This window comes from Procambarus clarkii, chromosome 43 (genome assembly GCF_040958095.1).
Source record: "Procambarus clarkii isolate CNS0578487 chromosome 43, FALCON_Pclarkii_2.0, whole genome shotgun sequence".
In the NCBI taxonomy this organism is placed as follows: Eukaryota; Metazoa; Arthropoda; class Malacostraca; order Decapoda; family Cambaridae; genus Procambarus; species Procambarus clarkii.
Window position 1 is genome coordinate 23,534,803 of NC_091192.1, and position 26,851 is coordinate 23,561,653.

The 26,851-nt window shown below is 51.2% G+C and overlaps 1 protein-coding gene across 3 annotated transcripts in view; it reads right to left on the bottom strand.

Moving 5' to 3' along the window:
* The window catches only part of LOC123752865 (uncharacterized), a 156,096-nt gene that overhangs the window by 45,783 nt on the left and 83,462 nt on the right, over positions 1–26,851 (bottom strand). Inside the window, exons 3-5 of one of the 3 annotated variants that reach the window (XM_069300113.1) lie at positions 23,193–23,278; positions 22,408–22,533; positions 10,258–15,084 (exon numbers count right to left, since the gene is read on the bottom strand). In XM_069300113.1, coding sequence (XP_069156214.1) covers positions 10,258–15,084; positions 22,408–22,440 — 4,860 coding nt within the window. In that variant the 5' untranslated portion in view covers positions 22,441–22,533; positions 23,193–23,278. Of the gene's footprint in view, positions 1–10,257; positions 15,085–22,407; positions 22,534–23,132; positions 23,279–26,851 lie in introns of all 3 variants that reach the window. The other 2 variants (XM_069300112.1, XM_069300115.1) reach the window with 2 other exon arrangements.

The following is a 26,851-nucleotide window of genomic DNA, read 5'->3' on the forward strand; positions in this document are numbered from 1 at the left end:
CATTTGTGTTCCTCACGTGTGCCCCAAAGAATGAGGTGATTTGATAAAATGCTATGCCCAAGATTACCATCCGAGTGCCGGCGGGGAAGTGGTTCATATAGCCTCGGCTATCACTTCCTTATGTCCGGTCGTGATGGTCAAGCGGATTAAGGCGTCCCTGTACATACCAGTTGTGGGAGTATGGGTTCGAGTCACTTCGTGGGTGTGAGTTTTCAGTTTGATATGTATATATATATATATATATATATATATATAAGTTCTTACATGTAATTCGTTGCCCTTAACACTGAAGACCCGCTTACGAAACCTGTACATCTTTCTTTAATCAGGGCGGCCCTGTTTGTTCTTTATTATACTCAGTTTGCGAACCTGAAACCTTCATAACCCAAGAATATTATTGTTATACATAACCTCGAAGCGCTTCGGAGTATAAGTAAACTGATTAATACAAATAAGTAAAGTTGCCTTTATTGAAGAAAGATGTACAGGTTTCGTAAATTGACACGTGAGTGTTTTAATTAATCCAGGGCCAGACGCACACCTCAGGGATATATGGAGATAGACGCAAATCACCATAGTTAAGCCACTTTGTCTTCCACGAAATGAATTTTGCATCTTGAGGAGCTTTTGTGTGTGTGTGAGTGTGTGTGTGTGTGTGTGTGTGTGTGTGTGTGTGTGTACTCACCTAATTGTACTCACCTAATTGTGCTTGCGGGGGTTGAGCTCTGGCTCTTTGGTCCCGCCTCTCAACCGTCAATCAACTGGTGTACAGATTCCTGAGCCTATTGGGCTCTATCATATCTACATTTGAAACTGTGAATGGAGTCAGCCTCCACCACATCACTTCCTAATGCATTCCATTTGCTAACTACTCTGACACTGAAAAAGTTCTTTCTAACGTCTCTGTGGCTCATTTGGGTACTCAGCTTCCACCTGTGTCCCCTTGTTCGCGTCCCACCAGTGTTGAAAAGTTCATCCTTGTTTACCCGGTCGATTCCCCTGAGGATTTTGTAGGTTGTGATCATGTCCCCCCTTACTCTTCTGTCTTCCAGTGTCGTGAGGTGCATTTCCCGCAGCCTTTCCTCATAACTCATGCCTCTTAGTTCTGGGACTAGTCTAGTAGCATACCTTTGGACTTTTTCCAGCTTCGTCTTGTGCTTGACAAGGTACGGGCTCCATGCTGGGGCCGCATACTCCAGGATTGGTCTTACATATGTGGTGTACAAGATTCTGAATGATTCCTTACACAGGTTCCTGAACGCCGTTCTGATGTTAGCCAGCCTCGCATATGCCGCAGACGTTATTCTCTTTATGTGGGCTTCAGGAGACAGGTTTGGTGTGATATCAACTCCTAGATCTTTCTCTCTGTCTGTTTCATTAAGTACTTCATCTCCTATTCTGTATCCTGTGCCTGGCCTCCTGTTTCCACTGCCTAGTTTCATTACTTTGCATTTACTCGGGTTGAACCTCAACAGCCATTTGTTGGACCATTCACTCAGTCTATCCAGGTCATCTTGTAGCCTCCTACTATCATCCTCTGTTTCAATCCTCCTCATAATTTTTGCATCGTCGGCAAACATTGAGAGGAACGAATCTATACCCTCTGGGAGATCATTTACATATACCAGAAACAGTATAGGTCCAAGGACTGACCCCTGCGGGACTCCACTTGTGACGTCTCGCCAATCTGAGACCTCACCCCTCACACAGACTCGTTGTCTCCTGTTGCTTAGGTATTCCTCTATCCACCGGAGTACCTTCCCTCTCACTCCAGCCTGCATCTCCAACTTTCGCACTAGCCTCTTGTGTGGCACTGTATCAAAGGCTTTTTGACAATCCAAAAATATGCAGTCTGCCCACCCTTCTCTTTCTTGCCTTATTTTTGTTGCCTGGTCGTAGAATTCAAGTAACCCTGTGAGGCAGGACCTGCCATCCCTGAACCCATGTTGATGCTGTGTTACAAAGTTCCTTCGCTCCAGATGCTCCACTAGTTTTTTTCGCACAATCTTCTCCATCAGCTTGCATGGTATGCAGGTTAAGGACACTGGCCTGTAGTTCAGTGCCTCCTGTCTATCCCCTTTCTTGTATATCGGGACTACGTTAGCTGCTTTCCAAATATCTGGCAGTTCCCCTGTTGCCAGTGATTTGTTATACACTATGGAGAGTGGTAGGCTCAGTTCTCTTGCTCCTTCCTTTAGAACCCAAGGGGAGATTCCATCTGGGCCTATAGCCTTCGTCACGTCCAACTCTAGTAAACACTTCCTTACTTCCCCACTGGTAATCTCAAACTCTTCCAGTGGTTCCTGGTTAGCTATTCCCTCACTTACCTCTGGAATTTCTCCTTGTTCTAAGGTGAAGACCTCCTGGAATTTCTTATTCAATTCCTCACACACTTCCTTGTCATTTGTAGTGAATCCTTCCGCCCCTATCCTTAATCTCATAACCTGTTCCTTTACTGTTGTTTTTCTCCTAATGTGGCTATGCAACAATTTAGGCTGAGTCTTTGCCTTGCTTGCGATGTCATTTTCGTATTGTCTTTCTGCCTCTCTTCTCATCCTGACATATTCATTCCTGGCATTCTGGTATCTTTCTCTGCTCTCCAGTGTCCTGTTATTCCTATAGTTTCTCCATGCCCTTTTACTTTGCTGCTTAGCTAGCCTACATCTTTGATTAAACCATGTGTGTGTGTGTGTGTGTGTGTGTGTGTGTGTGTGTGTGTGTGTGTGTGTGTGTGTGTGTGTGTGTGTGTGTGTGTGTCTTGGGAGCACTGAGATGTGCTTCCTGGAGATGGTGTGCTTGCCCCTTGTGAGGCCTGCGTGCTTGCCCCTTGTGAGGCCTGCGTGCTTGCCCCACAAACTCCACCCCCCTTCCCATATAACCAACACACCCCCACGACCACACTCACAACCCCCCCCCCCCCACAACCACCACCACCACCCCCACAATAGATGAGGGAGAGGCAGGCAGGGACCCACCACCGCCGCCACCACAACCACTATCACCACCGCCACCACTATCACCACCAAAGCCACCACCACCACCACAACCACTATCACCACCACCACCACCCCCACAATAGATGAGGGAGAGGCAGGCAGGGACCCACCACCGCCACCACCACAACCACTATCACCACCGCCACCACCGCCACCACCACCACCATCACCACTATCACCACCACCACCACCACCACCACCCCCACAATAGATGAGGGAGAGGCAGGCAGGGACCCACCACCGCCACCACCACAACCACTATCACCACCACCACTATCACCACCACCACCACCACCACCACGACAACCACTATCACCACCACCACCACCCCCACCCCAACAATAGATGAGGGAGAGGCAGGCAGGGACCCACCACCGCCACCACCACAACCACTATCACCACTACCACCACCACCACCACCGCCACCACCACCACCACCACCACCACCACCACAATCACTATCACCACCACCACCACCACCACAATAGATGCGAGAGAGGCAGGCAGCGACCCACCACCGCCACCACCACCACCGCCACCACCACAACCACTATCACCACCACCACCACCACCACCGCCACCACCACAACCACTATCACCACCGCCACCACCGCCACCATCACAACTATCACCACCACCACCACCACCACCCCCACAATAGATGAGGGAGAGGCAGGCAAGGATAGATACAGCAAGGGCCAGTGAGAGTAGAGCTGGGCCGAGCTGGCACTGTGCCTGGCTCCCACTTGACATTGTGCCGCGCTTAGCAACGACCCCGGAGCCCCGCCATCACCCGCCAAGCCGCCGCTATTCTCCCAAACACTACAGTCTGAAGGAACATTGGTATAAACAGGTTCAGCTGGGTATTTAATAATACTGGTGTAGTTATATTACTTGGTTGGTATATATATATTTGCCTAACACACTCACTCACTCACTCACTCACTCACTCACACCCTCCCTCCCTCGCTTACACCCCTCACTCACACCCTTTCTTACTCCTCACCGAACAACATTTTAGATACGAGCTCATAAGCCAGTAACACAAATAGCCTTCTCAGTTCTGCTAGTGGCTTGCTATTGCTCCTAGTAGCAATAACCCTTGCTAGAGGTATTCGTTGTTCCATTCTCAGCACTGATAATAGCATCGACTAGCTTGCTAGAGGCTTCAGCCAGGCCAGGAACTGAAGCTTTGTCATGCAAAATCTTATTATGCAACAACACACAGAGACCCAGTTAATAGCCCGCATGTACACACCCTTCTCCGCCCTCCACCAGGCAGCCCTGACACTCTCCTGCTACACCCCACGACGCTCCACCAGGCAGCCCTGACACTCTCCTGCTACACCACACGACGCTCCACCAGGCAGCCCTGACACTCTCCTGCTACACCCCACAACGCTCCACCAGGCTGCCCTGACACTCTCCTGCTACACCAGGCAGCCCTGACACTCTCCTGCTACACCACACGACCCTCCACCAGGCAGCCCTGACACTCTCCTGCTACACCACACGACCCTCCACCAGGCAGCCCTGACACTCTCCTGCTACACCACACAACGCTCCACCAGGCTGCCCTGACACTCTCCTGCTACACCACACGACGCTCCACCAGGCAGCCCTGACACTCTCCTGCTACACCACACGACCCTCCACCAGGCTGCCCTGACACTCTCCTGCTACACCACACGACGCTCCACCAGGCAGCCCTGACACTCTACTGCTACACCACACGACGCTCCACCAGGCAGCCCTGACACTCTCCTGCTACACCACACGACGCTCCACCAGGCAGCCCTGACACTCTCCTGCTACACCACACGACCCTCCACCAGGCAGCCCTGACACTCTCCTGCTACACAACACGACGCTCCACCAGGCAGCCCTGACACTCTCCTGCTACACCCCACGACGCTCCACCAGGCAGCCCTGACACTCTCCTACTACACCACACAACGCTCCACCAGGCAGCCCTGACACTCTACTGCTACACCACACGACGCTCCACCCAGCTATAACGATCTGGCCACCGAGAGCTGTCGGGAATTGGGTTAAAGCTCAGACGACTTCCAATTCTTGTGTACAGTCAGTGTGGTCTAGTGGTAAAATACAGAGTCGCTGAGAGAAAGGTTGAGGACTTTTTCTAACACTTATTTCAGCAGGCTGTCGTACTCTTCTAATTTAATAATATTGAAAGATGGGGAACATCTAAGAAAGTAGGTCAGCCTGGGGAGGGACAAGCATCTGGTGATGAGGTAAAGTGCATCATGAGCATCAATGTCTTCACGCCTCTCATCCATCATCTTCAGGTCAGCAATCTTCTTACCAAGGTTATATGTGTGACTATATAACTATGAGAGAGGAGGAGGAGGAGGAGGAGGAGGGGGAAGCATAAATATGTATATATATATATATATACATATATACCCTACACGAGAGGCTCACCGAGTGGGCCTCTCGTGCAGGGCCATCACTCGAACCACCACCATCAAAACACCATCCAGGTGGGATGTAGACCATAGTAGACCGAGCTGCTGCAAGGTATCTAGATGCTGTGACAACACAACACAACAATGCTCGCCTCACAGCAGTAGCAGCCCCACATGCTGGGGACTTTCTATTAGCAACCCCAATGTCGGCAACTGGCACACTTCTCACATCACACACCCTCCAAATTGGTGTGGCCCTGCGCCTTGCTGCCCCTAATCTACATATGTGTATTTGCGGCGAGGTGGTGGCTGACAGGTACGGCCAACATAGCCAGCTCTGCCAAAGCACAGGGGGATGGCCCTCGAGGCACAGGGAAGTTAGGGACAGCATCAAGAGGAGCAATGCCTGCTCTGAGAATCCAGAGCGAGCATTGCCCCTCTGGATCGCCACACTGAGGCGCAGGAAAAGAAACTTCGATTCGTTTTTATCTTAATAAGTTTTCCCGAATTTATAAACTAAATAGTACAAAAAGTGGTTTACTGGTGGTTCATTACTATATATTGGTACTTTGTATAAAACAGTTACTATAAGTGCTATCATTTCAGAAGGATGGGTCTGGTTTTTTTTTTTGTTTTTTTTTTTTGCTCTCTTAACGAACGTTTGTTGTGTGATCTAACGTATGAACGTTTGTTGAGTGATCTAACGCCCGAACGTTTGTTGTGTAATCTAACGTATGAACGTTTGTTGAGTGATCTAACGCACGAACGTTTGTTGTGTAATCTAACGTATGAACGTTTGTTGAGTGATCTAACGCACGAACGTTTGTTGTGTAATCTAGCGTATGAACGTTTGTTGAGTGATCTAACGCACGAACGTTTGTTGTGTGATCTAACGCACGAACGTTTGTTGTGCAATCTAACGTACGAACGTTTGTTATGTAGTATATATAGAGCCACTCTGGTACCGTAGCAACGCCACACTAATCACCAGCGAGACAGCCCATGATTTAGGCAGTGTTGTAAGTTGCTAAGTTAAATGAGTGTAGCAGTTTAGTTCCTGAGCATATAATGTGTGTGTGTTATCAACCCCGCTCCTGTGCCAGGTAAGTCCACTACGGGCTCACCGTAGCCCGTGCTACTTGGAACTTGTTCCGAGTAGCTGAATCTATAACAACAGCAACATATGTGTGTATGTGTATATACCTCTTTGTCCACTACTGGACAAAGAGGTATATACACATCACTACCGCTCACAGAAAAGACATGGGGTCCATTACCGCCCACAGGGAAGACATGGGGTCCATTACCGCCCACAGGGAAGACATGGGGTCCATTACCGCCCACAGGGAAGGCATGGGGTCCACTACCGCCCACAGGGAAGACATGGGGTCCACTACCGCCCACAGGGAAGACATGGGGTCCACTACAGCCCACAGGGAAGGCATGGGGTCCACTACAGCCCACAGGGAAGGCATGGGGTCCACTATCGCTCACAGGGAAGGCATGGGGTCCACTATCGCTCACAGGGAAGGCATGGGGTCCACTATCGCTCACAGGGAAGGCATGGGGTCCACTACCGCTCACAGGGAAGGCATGGGGTCCACTACCGCTCACAGGGAAGGCATGGGGTCCACTACCGCTCACAGGGAAGACATGGGGTCCACTACCGCTCACAGGGAAGACATGGGGTTCACTACCGCTCACAGGGAAGGCATGGGGTCCACTACCGCTCACAGGGAAGGCATGGGGTCCACTATCGCTAAAGGAATGATCCACCAAATAAAAACAATCCTGGCTAGGGCTGGAGGGGGATGAGTGCCACTACTATCCAGTACAAGGAGCCACCCTAACCTCTGTCCACAGACGTTATAATGTGCATCTTGTCCTTCCTTCTCCTTATCTCCATTACTCCTATTCTTCTCCTCCTCAACAACAACAACAACATATTTTTTCCTATAGATCTTCCTCCTGATACCACCAAGTATCCAGATCCTCCACCACGAGCTCCGATCTTCCTCCACGCGGCCGTGGAAGCCTAATACTTTATTTTTTTGTTCGAAGTGCCTCAATCATCTAATATTTTGGTATTCTTAACAACTGTTTGGTTGAACGCACAGTAGAGGACTTCCAGTTAACTATGTTTACCTTTTGTACTGTTAATTTTATTAATTAATAGTACAAAATTATCTATTAATCTAGAGAGCTATTGAGAGAAAATTATCTATTAATCTTAATCTATTAATAAGATAACACAACAAACGTTCGTAAGTTAGATTACACAATAAACATTCGTAAGTTAGATTACACAACGAACGTTCGTACGTTAGATTACACAACAAACGTTCGTAAGTTAGATTAAACAACAAACGTTCGTAAATAAAATCACACAACAAACGTTCGTAGGTAACACCACACAACACACGTTCGTAGGTTACACCACACAACAAACGGTCGAAGGTTACACCTCACAACAAACGTTCGAAGGTTACACCTCACAACAAACGTTCGAAGGTTACACCACACAACAAACGTTCGAAGATTACACCACACAAGAAACGTTCGAAGGTAACACCACACAACAAACGTTCGAAGGTTACACCACACAACAAACGTTCGAAGGTTACACCTCACAACAAACGTTCGAAGGTTACACCACACAACAAACGTTCGAAGATTACACCACACAACAAACGTTCGAAGGTAACACCACACAACAAACGTTCGAAGGTTACACCTCACAACAAACGTTCGAAGGTTACACCACACAACAAACGTTCGAAGATTACACCACACAACAAACGTTCGAAGGTTACACCTCACAACAAACGTTCGAAGGTTACACCTCACAACAAACGTTCGAAGGTAACACCACACAACAAACGTTCGAAGGTTACACCACACAAACAAACGTTCGAAGGTTACATCACACAAACAAACGTTCGAAGGTAACACCACACAACAAACGTTCGAAGGTTACACCACAACAAACGTTCGAAGGTTACACCACATAACAAACTTCTCTAACTTGTCCACTATGAAACGTTTATAGCTTCCCCGCCAACACAAACGTTACGTAAACAACCTGTCCTCACACTTAATATTTCACTGCAATTTCAGCTCTATAGACCATAACATCAACATTCTGGCGCCTTGAAGACAACACAACCACCGCTATTTGACTTTTATAACTGCATTTAGCGGCTTGAAGCGGCAGTCTATGACCTTAACAACAGTACGGGCTCCTCTACGTCATTCCTACTCTATAAACAAAGCGAACCAACCCCAACCTAACCTAACTTATCAACTAGCCTAGCCTAACCCTATCCAACCTAATGTAAACAAAAATATCAGATCAAATAGTGTGTTTTTTGTAAGGTTCGGCCGGTTTGTGACGTCACTGTGACGTCATGGTCTTAATACTGGTACAGGTTTTGGACCCTACTGGGACTGGCGGGAGATACCTTGCAACCTGAGGTCGCGTGCTGCATTGCATTATTGCAGATCAACTGCTGGCAGCACCGTGAGCCGCGACACGTACACAAGCGCCCTGGTAAGGGGTTAGGTACTCCCAGTGGTGTATCCTGCCGCCTCGTAGTCTATGTGAACTGAGTTGTCTTTAGTACTGGACTATATTCAGAGTTAATGGAGACTTTGCTGGCTGGTCATTAAGCTATTATGGTGGCCTTAATAACCCTCTAAAAGTTGATAAGCCTTAATGATCCTCCATAGATTGATAGGTCTTAATAACCCTCCATAGGTTGATAAGTCTTAATAACCCTCCAGAGGTTGGTCGGCCTTAATAACCCTCCAGAGGTTGATATAAGCCTTAATATACCCTCCAGAAGTTGACAAAAGCCTTAATAACCCTCCAGAAGTGTTGACGGACCTTAGAGCCCCAGTACCAAACCACAAAACTTAATTAACATTATCTGCCTGAACGTTCAACCAGTCATACCCGGAGTGGTCTAAACATGGAAGGAATTCAATGAGGATGAGAGCGAGGGCTTAGCAAAAGCATCTTTCTCTGGCATCGGGCGAAGCCATACCCCGTGGCTCAAGTGTGTTTCAAAATACTCGTCAATTACTCCTCGGGTCTCCGGGGGAGGGGGGGGATGAGTAGGGGTGTTGGGGGGATGAGTAGGGGGGGTGGGGGATGAGGAGTGGGGGGGGGAGGTGATAGCGTAGACTAAGCTATTGGAACACATGTTACATAAGCGTTCTGAAACTATTTAAGAATTATCGTTTTTTTTTTAAATTGTGGTATGTGCGTTTATAAGTTGTTTTTTTTTGTTATGTTTATTGTTAAAACACAAAATTTGGACTTTAATTCATATTTATTTTAATTTTGAGCTTTAATACTGTTGGTTTATATGTAACTTTAACATATACTAAATGAAATTGTATGTTACTTTTGCAAATAATTACGAGAAAGCCCGTCAACCTTATTATATAAAGATGAGAATACATGTTTCGAAACGTCACATATATGGTTAATTATGAATATTCATATACATATGGCATGTCTTTACAGCTTCGAGTCCCTAAACCATTCATACTTACTCGAAATGCAGAATTCATGTATAGTGAGGCTGATAAAAAGTGACTGTACATATAAGCGTGTTTGTTCTGTGTATCGTTTAAACATGCCATCACTTAGTGCAGTAGCAAAGTGTTTTCTTCACTGAACGTGAGCTCTGGTCTAAATAATAGTTAGCTCGATATGGATTTTTTCAACAGTTTGGAAACTCGTTTGCATACTTTATGCCCAAGTGAATACAATATCTCTGGACTTGCTTACGATATGTAAACAGAAATGAAACAACGATACTCACCTCATGGAAGTTGCGCCAGTGGTCGAAGGTATACCTCACACACACACTCTTGTGGAAGTCAAGATTGAGGACCCGGACGAAGCCTCGCACACTCATATCGTCCCCGACCTCAACGTTCTCCACCACAACCCGCTGGTTCCTCACCCGCTCCAGGAAGTTGATTTGTGTTCCCGGTTGCTGGAAGAGAGGTGTCAGCAACCGCCTGGGAATAGGAGGCTCTGTGACTTGGCAAGTGTAGCCAGAGGACGCTGCGGCTGCCTCGTTTTCCACTTGGAGGTCCCAGAAGGCGGAGCGGGGCACGTGGGGGACGCCGCCCCCGAGGAAAGTCCGCACCGCTGCCAGGTCAAGACCCAACATATCGGCGAAGCGTACTATTTTCTTTCGCCCCGGAGTGCCCGGCGGGGTCTTCCCACACTTGAGGGACGATGAGCGCTTAATCCGCATCTTAAAATCTTCAACTCTTTCCGGATCTGTTTCTTCCGACGAACGATTTTCGGCCTCGTCAGAGGACTCTTCAGTGTCGCCTGCATCTACCTGGATGCCTACATCTTCCACCTGCAGATTTGATAGCTGGGAGGCCAGCTCGACACTGCACACGTGCTCCTCAACCACGTCTTTGACTTCTGCGACTTGACTAGCTTCCTCAGGCTGAGACATGCTCTCTTCTACATACGAAATGACAGTCACAGATGGCGGCCGGTCCTCAGCCTCCTCTGATAGCCGCCGAACCCTCTCGGTATAGCCCCGGATGTTGCGGAACTTCCCCGTTAATATCGTCTCTTCTTCAATATCTTCTTCGTTTTCCACTTCCTCTTCATTCCCTTCCGCATCTTCGTCTAATGTTTCAATCTCTTCGTTGTCCAAGTCCATGGAGAATATCTCGTCATGTACTCTAAGGTCAGCCTCATCGTCCCGTGCCTCCATGGCGGCCCGAGGCTCCTCAGAGGGCGTGTAGAGGTGAGAATCGGCAACTGGGGGCGTCCAGCCAGAAATAGCCCGGGGGACAGCCTCGATTTCTGGGGAAGTTTTCACGATAGTTTCATCGTCCCAGCGGGGTGCCATCTCTGGTTTACCATCACCGTCAGTAAACCCAGTCTCGATGACTGAGTATTTGACTGTCACGCTAGCCACGAACCCTGCTGCTCTCTGCCCGTCCACTCCTTCCCACTCCTGGGTTGGTTCGTGACCTTCGTCGACTTTGTTTTGACCTTCATTATCGATCATCACACAGTGTTCCACTCTACATGCTTCACTGATTTCCTGATCACTGTTTGTGTACGCGCTCGAAGCACAGTGGGTGAGCGTGCTGCCACTGGGATTGGAGTCGGGTGAGAGGGTCGGCCCTACCGGCGCAGTGCCGCGAGAAGCGTGGCACTGATCAGGCCCCGACTTGGCGACTGGCGAAGTCACAAGCGCTGAACCCGTCGTGGGACACCACCCGGGCACAGCTTCGCCAGCGCCCTCTGTGCCCGACACAGGTAAAGGTTCCACACCAGCCACCTGAGTGGAGCCCTCGTGTGCTCCCTGCTCACTATCACAACATGCACACGCACAACCACGCCGCTCACAACCTGCAACTTCGTGTTCATCACTTTGTACACACGGTTCGCTTTGTTCACTAGTCACCTTGTTGTCACCTGGTTCACAACTGCTGTTGTCACCTTGTTCAAAAGTACCGTATTTGTCACGTTGTTCACAATTGCTGTTCCCACCTTGTTCAGAAGTGTCGTAATTGTCCCCTTGTTCACATGTGCCGTGGTTGTTAACTTGTTCACAAGGATCGTGGTTGTCAACTTCCTCACAAGTGCCGTAGTTGTCAACTTGTTCACAAGTGCCGTAGTTGTCAACTTGTTCACAAGTACCGTAGTTGTCAACTTCACAAGTGTCGTGATTGTCAACTTCTTCACAAGTGTCGTGGTTGTCAACTTCACAAGTGTCGTGGTTGTCAACTTCACAAGTGTCGTGGTTGTCAACTACTTCACAAGTGCCGTAGTTGTCAACTTCACAAGTGTCGTGGTTGTCAACTTCCTCACAAGTGCCGTAGTTGTCAACTTCACAAGTGTCGTGGTTGTCAACTTCACAAGTGTCGTGGTTGTCAACTACTTCACAAGTGTCGTGGTTGTCAACTTCCTCACAAGTGTCGTGGTTGTTAACTTCTTCACAAGTGCCGTAGTTGTCAACTTCACAAGTGTCGTGGTTGTCAACTTCACAAGTGTCGTGGTTGTCAACTTCACAAGTGCCGTAGTTGTCAACTTCACAAGTGTCGTGGTTGTCAACTTCCTCACAAGTGTCGTGGTTGTCAACTTCACAAGTGTCGTGGTTGTCAACTTCACAAGTGTCGTGGTTGTCAACTTCACAAGTGCCGTAGTTGTCAACTTCACAAGTGTCGTGGTTGTCAACTTCACAAGTGTCGTAGTTGTCAACTTCACAAGTGTCGTGGTTGTCAACTTCACAAGTGTCGTGGTTGTCAACTACTTCACAAGTGCCGTAGTTGTCAACTTCACAAGTGTCGTGGTTGTCAACTTCCTCACAAGTGCCGTAGTTGTCAACTTCACAAGTGTCGTGGTTGTCAACTTCACAAGTGTCGTAGTTGTCAACTTCACAAGTGTCGTGGTTGTCAACTTCCTCACAAGTGCCGTAGTTGTCAACTTCACAAGTGTCGTGGTTGTCAACTTCACAAGTGCCGTAGTTGTCAACTTCCTCACAAGTGTCGTGGTTGTCAACTTCACAAGTGTCGTAGTTGTCAACTTCACAAGTGTCGTGGTTGTCAACTTCACAAGTGTCGTGGTTGTCAACTTCTTCACAAGTGCCGTAGTTGTCAACTTCACAAGTGCCGTAGTTGTCAACTTCACAAGTGTCGTGGTTGTCAACTTCTTCACAAGTGCCGTAGTTGTCAACTTCTTCACAAGTATCGTGGTTGTCAACTTCTTCACAAGTGTCGTGGTTGTCAACTTCACAAGTGTCGTAGTTGTCAACTTCTTCACAAGTGCCGTAGTTGTCAACTTCTTCACAAGTGCCGTAGTTGTCAACTTCACAAGTGCCGTAGTTGTCAACTTCACAAGTGTCGTGGTTGTCAACTTCACAAGTGTCGTGGTTGTCAACTTCTTCACAAGTGCCGTAGTTGTCAACTTCACAAGTGCCGTAGTTGTCAACTTCACAAGTGTCGTGGTTGTCAACTTCACAAGTGTCGTGGTTGTCAACTTCACAAGTGTCTTCACAAGTGCCGTAGTTGTCAACTTCCTCACAAGTGTCATGGTTGTCAACTACTTCACAAGTGTCTTCACAAGTGCCGTAGTTGTCAACTTCCTCACAAGTGTCATGGTTGTCAACTACTTCACAAGTGCCGTAGTTGTCAACTTCCTCACAAGTGTCATGGTTGTCAACTACTTCACAAGTGTCTTCACAAGTGTCGTAGTTGTCAACTTCTTCACAAGTGCCGTGGTTGTCAACTTCACAAGTGCCGTGGTTGTCAACTTCACAAGTGTCGTGGTTGTCAACTTCCTCACAAGTGTCGTGGTTGTCAACTTCTTCACAAATGCCGTAGTTGTCAACTACTTCACAAGTGTCTTCACAAGTGCCGTATTTACCACCTTCCTCACAAGTGCCGTAGTTGTCACCGTGTTCATAATTACTGCTGTCAATATTTTCAAAATTGCTAGTGTCAACTTGTGCACAAGTGCTATAGTCCGTGTCTTGTTCACAAGTGCCGGAGTTGTCACCTTGTTCATAAATGCCGTAGTTGTCAGCCTGTTTACAAGAGCCGTAGTTTGCAGCTGGCTCAGCCGTGGAGCTCAAGGCGTCGGTAAGAGAGGAGTAGGACAGCAGTTGCCTGACAGCGCGGAGGTCTGCGTCAGGAGAGCAGACCAGGGACTCCTCCGGCGGGAAGAGCTCTCCGGGGGTCGCGGAGTCTGCTTCCTCACTCTCCTCGTCATCTCTCTCGTTGTCGAACATGACGGGGGAGGTGACAGAGGTGACACAGCCACTCTCGGGCCTCTCACCGGCTTCATTATGTTGGTGTTCCTCGACTTCCTGCTGCTGCTGCTGATGCGCCTGCTGCTGCTGCTGCTGTTCCTCCTCGTCTTCCTCCTCGCCCTCCAGCACCTCGTCTGGGCTCGCCAGGTCGAAGTCATAGTACACATCGGAGTCCTGCTCGGGCAGGTTGCCAAGGGGGGGAGGTGAAGGCAGACACAGATGTAACGTTGGTTCTGATGTCACTACGTGTATGGGACGAAGTTTCGAATCTTCCAGAAGATCCATGTGCGTGCCGTCGAAGGACGAGTGCCGGTACTCCAAGGCTGCATAGTGGTCCTCGGGGCCCTGTGTGGAGTGCCGGTACTCCATGGACGCATAGTGGTCCTCGGGTCCCGGGTTCACCAGGGACGTTTCCTCGAACGCCGAGGAACCGTTCGAGCCGATTCGAACACGGGATTGCAATCTGCGCGCCAGTCCCTCCGCCCGCGCCCGGCAGTTCATGGCCAGGAGAGAAGAGAGACTACATGGCAGCGACCAGCCGACTCCTGTCACCTCAGGCCCGCCCCGCGACGCTGTAGCCACGCCCTCATCCATGGCGTCACTGGCGTGCTCTCTCGGCGACGTTAACGTCACTGAGTATTTCCACCAGCATCTAGAGAAGCCCAGAACGGCGTAGATGGCGGTGGTCGGGTACCCGCAGCAGTCGGCGACGGCATCGCAGCAGGCGGAGGAATTGAAGGAGGTTGAGGGCAAGTTGATGTTGCAGGAGGGTGGTGGCTCTGGCAGCTGCCCGAGCCGTGGCTCCGCCCTCCCTGCCGGTGTGAGGCAGTACGTGACGCGCGCGCCAGCCTCCACCTGCGGTAAATATAATCACGTTACTACACTTGTCAGGTGTTTTATCCCTTTCTGCCTTATTATTGTTTGTGGCTCCCGGGGCCCCGGTCACTGTGGCTCCCGGGGCCCCGGGAACTGTGGCTCCCGGGGCACCAGTCACTGTGGCTCCAGGGCACCAGTCACTGCGGCTCCAGGGGCACTAGTCACTGTGGCTCCCAGGGCACCAGTCACCCTGGCTCCAGGGGCACCAGTCACCCTGGCTCCAGGGGCACCAGTCACTGTGGCTCCCAGGCACCAGTCACTGTGGCTCCAGGGCACCAGTCACTGTGGCTCCAGGGCACCAGTCACCCTGGCTCCAGGACATCAGTCACTGTGGCTCCAGGGCACCAGTCACTGTGGCTCCAGGGCACCAGTCACTGTTGGCTCCCGGGCACCAGTCACTGTGGCTCCAGGGCACCAGTCACTGTGGTTCCAGGGCACCAGTCACTGTTGGCTCCCGGGCACCAGTCACTATGGTTCCAGGGCACCAGTCAATGTGACTCCAGGGCACCAGTCACTGTGGCTCCAGGGTACCAGTCACTGTGGCTCCAGGGTACCAGTCACTGTGGCTCCAGGGCACCATTCACTGTGGCTCCAGGGCACCAGTCACTGTGGCTCCAGGGTACCAGTCACTGTGGCTCCAGGGCACCAGTCACTGTGGCTCCAGGGCACCAGTCACTGTGGCTCCAGGGCACCAGTCAATGTGACTCCAGGGCACCAGTCACTGTGGCTCCAGGGTACCAGTCACTGTGGCTCCAGGGTACCAGTCACTGTGGCTCCAGGGCACCATTCACTGTGGCTCCAGGGCACCAGTCACTGTGGCTCCAGGGTACCAGTCACTGTGGCTCCAGGGCACCAGTCACTGTGGCTCCAGGGCACCAGTCACTGTGGCTCCAGGGCACCAGTCACTGTTGGCTCCCGGGCACCAGTCACTGTGGCTCCAGGGCACCAGTCACTGTGGTTCCAGGGCACCAGTCACTGTTGGCTCCCGGGCACCAGTCACTGTGACTCCAAGGCACCAGTCACTATGGTTCCAGGGCACCAGTCAATGTGACTCCAGGGCACCAGTCACTATGACTCCAGGGCACCAGTCACTATGGTTCCAGAGAACCAGTCACTGTGGCTCCAGGGCACCAGTCACTATGGTTCCAGGGCACCAGTCACTGTTGGCTCCCGGGCACCAGTCACTATGGTTCCAGGGCACCAGTCACTGTGGTTCCAGGGCACCAGTCAATGTGACTCCCGGGCACCAGTCACTATGGTTCCAGGGCACCAGTCACTGTGGTTCCAGGGCACCAGTCACTATGGTTCCAGGGCACCAGTCAATGTGACTCCCGGGCACCAGTCACTATGGTTCCAGGGCACCAGTCAGTGTGACTCCAGGGCACCAGTCACTGTGGCTCCAGGGGCACCAGTCACCGTGGCTCCAGGGCACCAGTCACCGTGGCTCCAGGGCACCAGTCACCGTGGCTCCAGGGCACCAGTCACTGTGGCTCCAGGGCACCAGTCACTGTGGCTCCAGGGCACCAGTCACCGTGGCTCCAGGGCACCAGTCACCGTGGCTCCAGGGCACCAGTCACCGTGGCTCCAGGGCACCAGTCACCGTGGCTCTAGGGCACCAGTCACCGTGGCTCCAGGGCACCAGTCACCGTGGCTCTAGGGCACCAGTCACCGTGGCTCCAGGGCACCAGTCACTGTGGCTCCAGGGCACCAGTCACCGTGGCTCCAGGGCACCAGTCACTGTGGCTCCAGGGCACCAGTCACCGTGGCTCCAGGGCACCAGTCACCGTGGCTCCAGGGCACCAGTCACCGTGGCTCCAGGGCACCAGTCACTGTGGTTCCAGGGCACCAGTCACCGTGGCTCCAGGGCACCAGTCACTGTGGCTCCAGGGCCCCAGTCACCGTGGCTCTAGGGCACCAGTCACTGTGGCTCCAGGGCACCAGTCACTGTGGCTCCAGGGCACCAGTCACCGTGGCTCCAGGGCACCAGTCACTGTGTCTCCAGGGCACCAGTCACTGTGGCTCCAGGGCACCAGTCACCGTGGCTCCAGGGCACCAGTCACCGTGGCTCCAGGGCACCAGTCACCGTGGCTCTAGGGCACCAGTCACCGTGGCTCCAGGGCACCAGTCACCGTGGCTCTAGGGCACCAGTCACCGTGGCTCCAGGGCACCAGTCACTGTGGTTCCAGGGTACCAGTCACCGTGGCTCCAGGGCACCAGTCACTGTGGCTCCAGGGCACCAGTCACCGTGGCTCCAGGGCACCAGTCACCGTGGCTCCAGGGCACCAGTCACCGTGGCTCCAGGGCACCAGTCACTGTGGTTCCAGGGCACCAGTCACCGTGGCTCCAGGGCACCAGTCACTGTGGCTCCAGGGCACCAGTCACCGTGGCTCTAGGACACCAGTCACTGTGGCTCCAGGGCACCAGTCACTGTGGTTCCAGGGCACCAGCCACCGTGGCTCTAGGGCACCAGTCACCGTGGCTCCAGGGCACCAGTCACTGTGGTTCCAGGGCACCAGTCACCGTGGCTCTAGGGCACCAGTCACTGTGGCACCAGTCACTGTGGCTCCAGGGCACCAGCCACCGTGGCTCTAGAGCACCAGTCACCGTGGCTCTAGGGCACCAGTCACCGTGGCTCCAGGGCACCAGTCACCGTGGCTCTAGGGCACCAGTCACTGTGGCTCCAGGGCTCCAGTCACTATGGCTCCAGGGCACCAGTCACCGTGGCTCCAGGGCACCAGTCACCGTGGCTCCAGGGCACCAGTCACTGTGGTTCCAGGGCACCAGTCACCGTGGCTCCAGGGCACCAGTCACCGTGGCTCCAGGGCACCAGTCACCGTGGCTCCAGGGCACCAGTCACCGTGGCTCTAGGGCACCAGTCACTGTGGCTCCAGGGCACCAGTCACCGTGGCTCCAGGGCACCAGTCACCGTGGCTCCAGGGCACCAGTCACCGTGGCTCTAGGGCACCAGTCACTGTGGCTCCAAGGCACCAGTCACTGTGGTTCCAGGGCACCAGTCACTGTGGCTCCAGGGCACCAGTCACTGTGGCTCCAGGGCACCAGTCACCGTGGCTCCAGGGCACCAGTCACTGTGGTTCCAGGGCACCAGTCACTGTGGCTCCAGGGCACCAGTCACCGTGGCTCCAGGGCACCAGTCACCGTGGCTCCAGGCCACCAGTCACTGTGGCTCCAGGGCACCAGTCACCGTGGCTCCAGGGCACCAGTCACCGTGGCTCCAGGGCACCAGTCACTGTGGATCCAGGGCACCAGTCACTGTGGATCCAGGGCACCAGTCACTGTGGTTCCAGGGCACCAGTCACCGTGGCTCCAGGGCACCAGTCACCGTGGCTCCAGGGCACCAGTCACTGTGGCTCCAGGGCACCAGTCACTGTGGATCCAGGGCACCAGTCACTGTGGCTCCCGGGCACCAGTCACTGTGGATCCAGGGCACCAGTCACTGTGGCTCTAGGGCACCAGTGACTGTGGCTCCAGGGCACCAGTCACCGTGGCTCCAGGGCACCAGTCACCGTGGCTCCAGGGCACCAGTCACCGTGGCTCTAGGGCACCAGTCACTGTGGCTCCAGGGCACCAGTCACTGTGGTTCCAGGGCACCAGTCACTGTGGCTCCAGGGCACCAGTCACTGTGGCTCCAGGGCACCAGTCACCGTGGCTCCAGGGCACCAGTCACTGTGGTTCCAGGGCACCAGTCACTGTGGCTCCAGGGCACCAGTCACTGTGGCTCCAGGGCACCAGTCACCGTGGCTCTAGGACACCAGTCACTGTGGCTCCAGGGCACCAGTCACTGTGGTTCCAGGGCACCAGCCACCGTGGCTCTAGGGCACCAGTCACCGTGGCTCCAGGGCACCAGTCACTGTGGTTCCAGGGCACCAGTCACCGTGGCTCTAGGGCACCAGTCACTGTGGCACCAGTCACTGTGGCTCCAGGGCACCAGCCACCGTGGCTCTAGGGCACCAGTCACCGTGGCTCTAGGGCACCAGTCACCGTGGCTCCAGGGCACCAGTCACCGTGGCTCTAGGGCACCAGTCACTGTGGCTCCAGGGCTCCAGTCACTATGGCTCCAGGGCACCAGTCACCGTGGCTCCAGGGCTCCAGTCACTATGGCTCCAGGGCACCAGTCACCGTGGCTCCAGGGCACCAGTCACCGTGGCTCCAGGGCACCAGTCACTGTGGTTCCAGGGCACCAGTCACCGTGGCTCCAGGGCACCAGTCACCGTGGCTCCAGGGCACCAGTCACCGTGGCTCCAGGGCACCAGTCACCGTGGCTCTAGGGCACCAGTCACTGTGGCTCCAGGGCACCAGTCACCGTGGCTCCAGGGCACCAGTCACCGTGGCTCCAGGGCACCAGTCACCGTGGCTCTAGGGCACCAGTCACTGTGGCTCCAAGGCACCAGTCACTGTGGTTCCAGGGCACCAGTCACTGTGGCTCCAGGGCACCAGTCACTGTGGCTCCAGGGCACCAGTCACCGTGGCTCCAGGGCACCAGTCACTGTGGTTCCAGGGCACCAGTCACTGTGGCTCCAGGGCACCAGTCACCGTGGCTCCAGGGCACCAGTCACCGTGGCTCCAGGCCACCAGTCACTGTGGCTCCAGGGCACCAGTCACCGTGGCTCCAGGGCACCAGTCACCGTGGCTCCAGGGCACCAGTCACTGTGGATCCAGGGCACCAGTCACTGTGGATCCAGGGCACCAGTCACTGTGGTTCCAGGGCACCAGTCACCGTGGCTCCAGGGCACCAGTCACCGTGGCTCCAGGGCACCAGTCACTGTGGCTCCAGGGCACCAGTCACTGTGGATCCAGGGCACCAGTCACTGTGGCTCCCGGGCACCAGTCACTGTGGATCCAGGGCACCAGTCACTGTGGCTCTAGGGCACCAGTGACTGTGGCTCCAGGGCACCAGTCACCGTGGCTCCAGGGCACCAGTCACCGTGGCTCCAGGGCACCAGTCACCGTGGCTCTAGGGCACCAGTCACTGTGGCTCCAGGGCACCAGTCACTGTGGTTCCAGGGCACCAGTCACTGTGGCTCCAGGGCACCAGTCACTGTGGCTCCAGGGCACCAGTCACCGTGGCTCCAGGGCACCAGTCACTGTGGTTCCAGGGCACCAGTCACTGTGGCTCCAGGGCACCAGTCACCGTGGCTCCAGGGCACCAGTCACCGTGGCTCCAGGGCACCAGTCACTGTGGATCCAGGGCACCAGTCACTGTGGATCCAGGGCACCAGTCACTGTGGTTCCAGGGCACCAGTCACCGTGGCTCCAGGGCACCAGTCACCGTGGCTCCAGGGCACCAGTCACCGTGGCTCCAGGGCACCAGTCACTGTGGCTCCAGGGCACCAGTCACTGTGGATCAGGGCACCAGTCACTGTGGCTCCCGGGCACCAGTCACTGTGGATCCAGGGCACCAGTCACTGTGGCTCCAGGGCACCAGTCACCGTGGCTCCAGGGCACCAGTCACCGTGGCTCCAGGGCACCAGTCACCGTGGCTCCAGGGCACCAGTCACTGTGGCTCCAGGGCACCAGTCACTGTGGATCCAGGGCACCAGTCACTGTGGCTCCCGGGCACCAGTCACTGTTGGCTCCAGGGCACCAGTCACTGTGGCTCCAGCACACCAGTCACTGTGGCTCCAGCACACCAGTCACTGTGGCTCCCGGGCACCAGTCACTGTTGGCTCCAGGGCACCAGTCACTGTGGATCCAGGACACCAGTCACTGTGGTTCCAGGGTACCAGTCACTGTTGGCTCCAGGGCACCAGTCACTGTGGATCCAGGGCACCAGTCACTGTGGTTCCAGGGCACCAGTCACTGCGGTTCCAAGGCACCAGTCACTGTTGGCTCCAGGGCACCAGTCACTGTGGCTCCAGGGCACCAGTCACTGTGGCTCCAGGGCACCAGTCACTGTTGGCTCCAGGGCACCATTCACTGTGGCTCCAGGGCACCAGTCACTGTGGCTCCAGGGCACCAGTCACTGTGGCTCCAGGGCACCAGTCAATGTGACTCCCGGGCACCAGTCACTGTGGTACCAGGGCACCAGTCACTGTTGGCTCCAGGGCACCAGTCACTATGGCTCCAGGGCACCAGTCACCGTGGTTCCAGGGCACCAGTCACCCTGGCTCCAGGGCACCAGTCACCCTGGCTCCAGGGCACCAGTCACCCTGGCTCCAGGGCACCAGTCACCCTGGCTCCAGGGCACCAGTCACCCTGGCTCCAGGGCACCAGTCACCCTGGCTCCAGGGCACTAGTCACCCTGGCTCCAGGGCACCAGTCACTATGACTCCAGGGCACCAGTCACTGTGGTTCCACTGCACCAGTCACTATGGCTCCAGGGCACCAGTCACTGTGGTTCCAGGGCACCAGTCACCCTGGCTCCAGGGCACCAGTCACTGTTGCTAGGCACAAGTTTAAGCAGCCCTTCCTCCTGTGTAGTCAGTACTCCCAGTAACACGGGGGACCATCGTGCATATATTGACGTAATGAACAGTTAGAAAAGTAAAATTTGGTAGAATACTATTAAATTTGAACAAACCGGAAAATGTTGTGTATTTATGCTGCTAATGAAACCTAACCTAATCTAACCTAACCTAACCTAACCTAACCTAACCTAATCTAACCTAACCTAACCTAATCATGCTTGGCGTAGTACACTCTATTTGAAGCCTAACATAGTACATATATGTGTTATATTAGACCGAGGAAAATTTAAGTTTATTTTTATTTTTTTTTCTTTCTAGACTCTGCAAAGTGTATAGTACTTAACTCTACTATCTAGCTGCCCATTACGTCTATGTATGTACGATGGTTCACATAGTTATGAAGAGTACTAGCTAAACAGGACGATGAGTTGGTCACTATCGGAGGCGTGTGAGATACAGTCATACACTGAAGTAATGGTGAGAGTAGAGATGATACGACATATGATCACATCAACAAAAACATGTCACAAAAAACATATAATGACGATACAACAAAGTGTCAAATGTTTGGTATCTCGTGGTATCTCTACCGAATGCTCTAGCTGGTCCTTGCAACACTGATGTTTCAGCAAACAAAAACAAAACAAAAAAAGCTTAGCATTGATGCAGAATATTAAAGTCACACGTACATTTTATAGTGTGTCGGAACATGTATGATAGAGCTAGGAAGCTTTACAGTGATATAATGTTGCTGCGACAGTTAAAGTCCCAGCAAACACACAACATTCCAGCAACGTTATGTTATTGTTTCTCTGTTTTTTGTGGCTATATACGTTGTGTGTTGGTCGGGAAGGTCCTGCGTGAGCATGCGACTCACCTTCTCACCGACATCTTCCACCTGCAGTATCATGCCTGGTTTCCCTTGACCTCAAGACAACACAGGAATGCCTCCTCGACCTGCAGCCTCTCATCCACACCATATTTCCTCCCACAATAATCTACTCTGTGGAGATGGCGAGAAACGAGGGACGTACATGATGGTGGAAGCGTCGGTTTAGGGGGATGGGGAACTTTGCCAATATATTCATCCAAGTCTGCTAACTGTACATGCTTCTGTTGATACTAAAAAAAAAATATATTTATATATATGTTTGTGTATATATATCTGGATCGTACGCAGGGATACGGAATGGGGTATTGACCTGGCCTATGTTTTACTATTTCTCGTAGTAGTTTAAAACAATTTAAAAAATCTAAATTGATATAAAAAACAAAAAGTTTTACCTAACTCTGGAGTACGTATTATGACTAGAATGGTGTTGTTTTAAAAGAGCTTTATAAATTATGAGATGCCAGCAGCATAAATATAGTTATGTTAATTATATTCCAGTTAAAATACCACCATTTTTTTCCATCTATCCCACGTACCACCCCAAACTCAGTCATCGTATAATCATATTTAATAACATAATCAAAGTATTAGCTAAAAAAAAAAGTTTTACACAGTCCATCAAAAACTATATATATATATATATATATATATAGTCTGACTACAATATAGATATAAATATCATGCAATCAAAGAGTGGCACTGTAAGATACCAGGAATATCCTGGTCGTGGCCACAGGAGGTCGGGGCGGGCGCCTGGTAGCCGCACTCACCACAGACGCAGCTCGACTACTGCCGCCGCTGCCCTACCACCTCGCTGCCTGCGTCGCCTCCGCGTCTTATCAACATCTTCTTTTAACTGAAACAGAAACATAATAGTTGTTTAACTATTGCTCAGCTCCTCTTGACACATCGCCAGCCTTTCTTAATTGAATGAAACGAGAAAGAGTGAGAGAGAGAGAGAGTAAGAGAAAACTTCACGAAGCTGGAGAGAGAACAGAACTGAAGGGGACACTGATCTATTCCGCCTCCTCAGCGTTTTCTGTATCATATCTTATCTTAAAGTTCTTACATTATTGTAAAGTCACTAGCATGCATAGCGTTTCAGGCAGGTCCTTAATTATTATTTTTCCCTGGATTACGATCCGCCAAATCGTTTAACAACCAGGTAGCCATTCCATGCTGGGTGAACAGAGGCTCCAGTTAAGGATTGGCACTCGGTCAATCCTTCTCAACCAGGATACGACTCCAGGTTACAGTGCTCGCAAAGCGCCGGGCGAGTGCTTTATCACTACGTCACTGTTGTTGTTGTTTTAGATTCAGCCACTCGGAAGAAAAAGTTCCAAGTAGTACGGGGCTACAGAATAATGAAAGAAATCGACTACTTGGAACCGTAGTGGACTTACCTGGCACAGGAGCGGGGCTGTAACAGCACTACGCCATGGAGATTGTTTAATTGATTGTTAATACACACACCTGCTCCACCTCACGTGCTCCACCCAACATCTGTTCCACCTCTGTGCTCCACCCGTACCCGATCCACCCTCCCAGGCTCCACCCTCCCAGGCTCCACCCACATCTGCCTCACCCTCCCTCATTTGCAGTTCAACATCCAACACTTGCCCGTGAAGATGGTCTGATGGCTGGGGGAGACATTCTTTAAAAGCGATACATGGTGATGGCCACCAGGGGAAGGGCTGGTGGAGATAGAGAATGGTTGGCTCAAGGGAGAATTTGGCGGAGATGGATAATTGTTGGCGCTAAGGACGGGGGCTGGTGGTGATTGGGAATAGCTGGCCCAGGGTGGTACTGCCGCCTTTTGTTGAATATGAGCCAGATTCATCTACCCGTTGAGGAAACAAGTGTCTCCCGATGGAGTAAGTTGGTTGGTTGTGTGTGATGTGATGTCTCTTGTCGGCCCTTTGTCCTATCTACCTATTGTTGTCCGCATCGGGTGAAGGAGGCCAACTACTGTCTACTGTTATCGGGATGGGGAGGCATCGCAGCCCCTCCCCCTAAAATGAAAATACCAATATGCCGTCATGGACCACGAGAAAATTGAATTTTTGTGTTCTTGAATACGGATACACCGGAAAAGTTATATATATATATATATATATATATATATATATATATATATATATATATATATATATATATATATATATATATATGTCGTACCTAGTAGCCAGAACGCACTTCTCAGCCTACTTTGCAAGGCCCGATTTGCCTAATAAGCCAAGTTTTCATGAATTAATTGTTTTTCGACTACCTAATCTACCTAACCTAACCAAACCTAACTTTTTCGGCTACCTAACCAAACCTAACCTATAAAGATAGGTTAGGTTAGGTTAGGTAGGGTTGGTTAGGTTCGGTCATATATCTACGTTAATTTTAACTCCAATAAAAAAAAATTGACCTCATACATAATGAAATGGGTAGCTTTATGTATTCATAAGAAAAAAATTAGAGAAAATATATTAATTCAGGAAAACTTGGCTTATTATGCAAATCGGGCCTTGCATAGTAGGCCAAAAAGTACGTTCTGGCTACTAGGTACGACATATATATATATATATATATATATATATATATATATATATATATATATATATATATATATATATATATATATATATATATATATATATATATATATATATATATATGTACGTGTGCTACATAGCCTTCCCGGCTTGGTGCCTTCTTTTGATAATTATTTACTCTCTATTTATGTTGCTAAATGAAACCTAACCAAATCTAATCATCCTAGACCTAACACCCGCTATCTGAGGCCTGATACTGTACATATATATGTGCTATACTAAGCCTTGGAATATATAATTTTTGTTTTAGCCTTTTTTTCTGGACTATTAAGAAAAATTTACGAAAAGTGGCTTGCAGGGGCTCCAGAACTATCTATTGGTACTTTCGACTCCATAGTCACAAAACGTACTATCATGTGAAAAGGTCGGGTTGTGCAGCCACTACTCACCAGACACAACATGAAGCTGGAAGACCATTACACTAGTTTCACAGCTTAGAGGGTCTGGCTACGAGAAAAGACTAAACAGGTTGAGCGTCAAGTTACTGTTATATATATACAGGCTTCGGGAGAGACATGATTACTACATACACAATTCTCAGGGGCAATATTTTTTAGGTGGAGACAAGACTCGATACGCAGCTTCAAATGTGGATATGACTTAGGACAGAGAATCTGTATAAGAAAAAAATATACATCTTCGTATAGACTTGGAACCTCTATCTCATTGTGTCACCTGTGTACACCTGCCTCTCCCACTGCTTGTCACCTGTGTACATCTGCCTCTCCCACTGCTTGACACTTGTGTACACCTGTCTCCCACACTACTTCACACCTGTGTACACCTGCCTCTCCCACTACTGGTCACCATGTAATGTATCAATTATACATTGTATGTATGTGATGTAACTATATAACCTGAGCATGTAAAAGCATCTTAATCACCTTCAGTGATTAAGTGCTTAATTGCACACTAGTTTCTCTATCAGCACACTTCGAACACTTTATGCAGGGCATACGTAAATCTGTGTATCTATGTATTTACGTATGTAGGTTAGCCTAGCATTTTAAAAGCACCGAATCACCTTCTGTGGTTGAGTGTTCAATAAACCCTTGAACTATATGTTTAACACATCTCTAACCCTGTCCATGGAGGACACAAGAAAATGTATATATATATGCTGGTTAGCATTGTAAATGTGTGGCCACGTCTGTGGTAGAAAATAACAATAAAATAAAGCTACTGGTCACCTGTGTATACCTGTCGTCCAGCGGAACTGTGTTTCGTGCATCAAATATTAACACAACTGAAGCATGCAGACACAGGCGTTGCTCAACATGCAATGCTGCACAAGATCATATCTGGGTTGCGTCAGCCGCCAGCTGTTGCATAAGCAAAGTGCATCAAGTTGACGGCAACAAATCGAGAAAATGAGACTACTTAGCACTGAATTTATTGCATTTGATAAAATTATTTTAAATTATTTTACCCAGTTTGTCTGAAGTTAACAAATTCTAAAGATAATTTTCATGAAGAGAATCTCTCGCCATTAAGACGTAATTAATAATAGTGTGAACACGTAGATGGTTCCCAACAGTGTTAAGATTATCTGTAGTTCGTGCGAGAATTGCCTGTTTTTCAGGAGGTAATACGCCCCAGTGTATGGTACAACCTCACGCCCTCCCTGGCCACGTGTCAGGGGTGGCCAGGCAGGACGTGGCCAAGGGTGGCCAGGGAGGGCGTGGCCAAGGGTGCCCAAGGGTGGCCAGGGAGGGCGTGGCCAAGGGTGCCCAAGGGTGGCCAGGGAGGGCGTGGCCAGGGGTGGCCAGGGAGGGCGTGGCCAGGGGTGGCCAGGGAGGGCGTGGCCAAGGGTGGCCAGGGAGGGC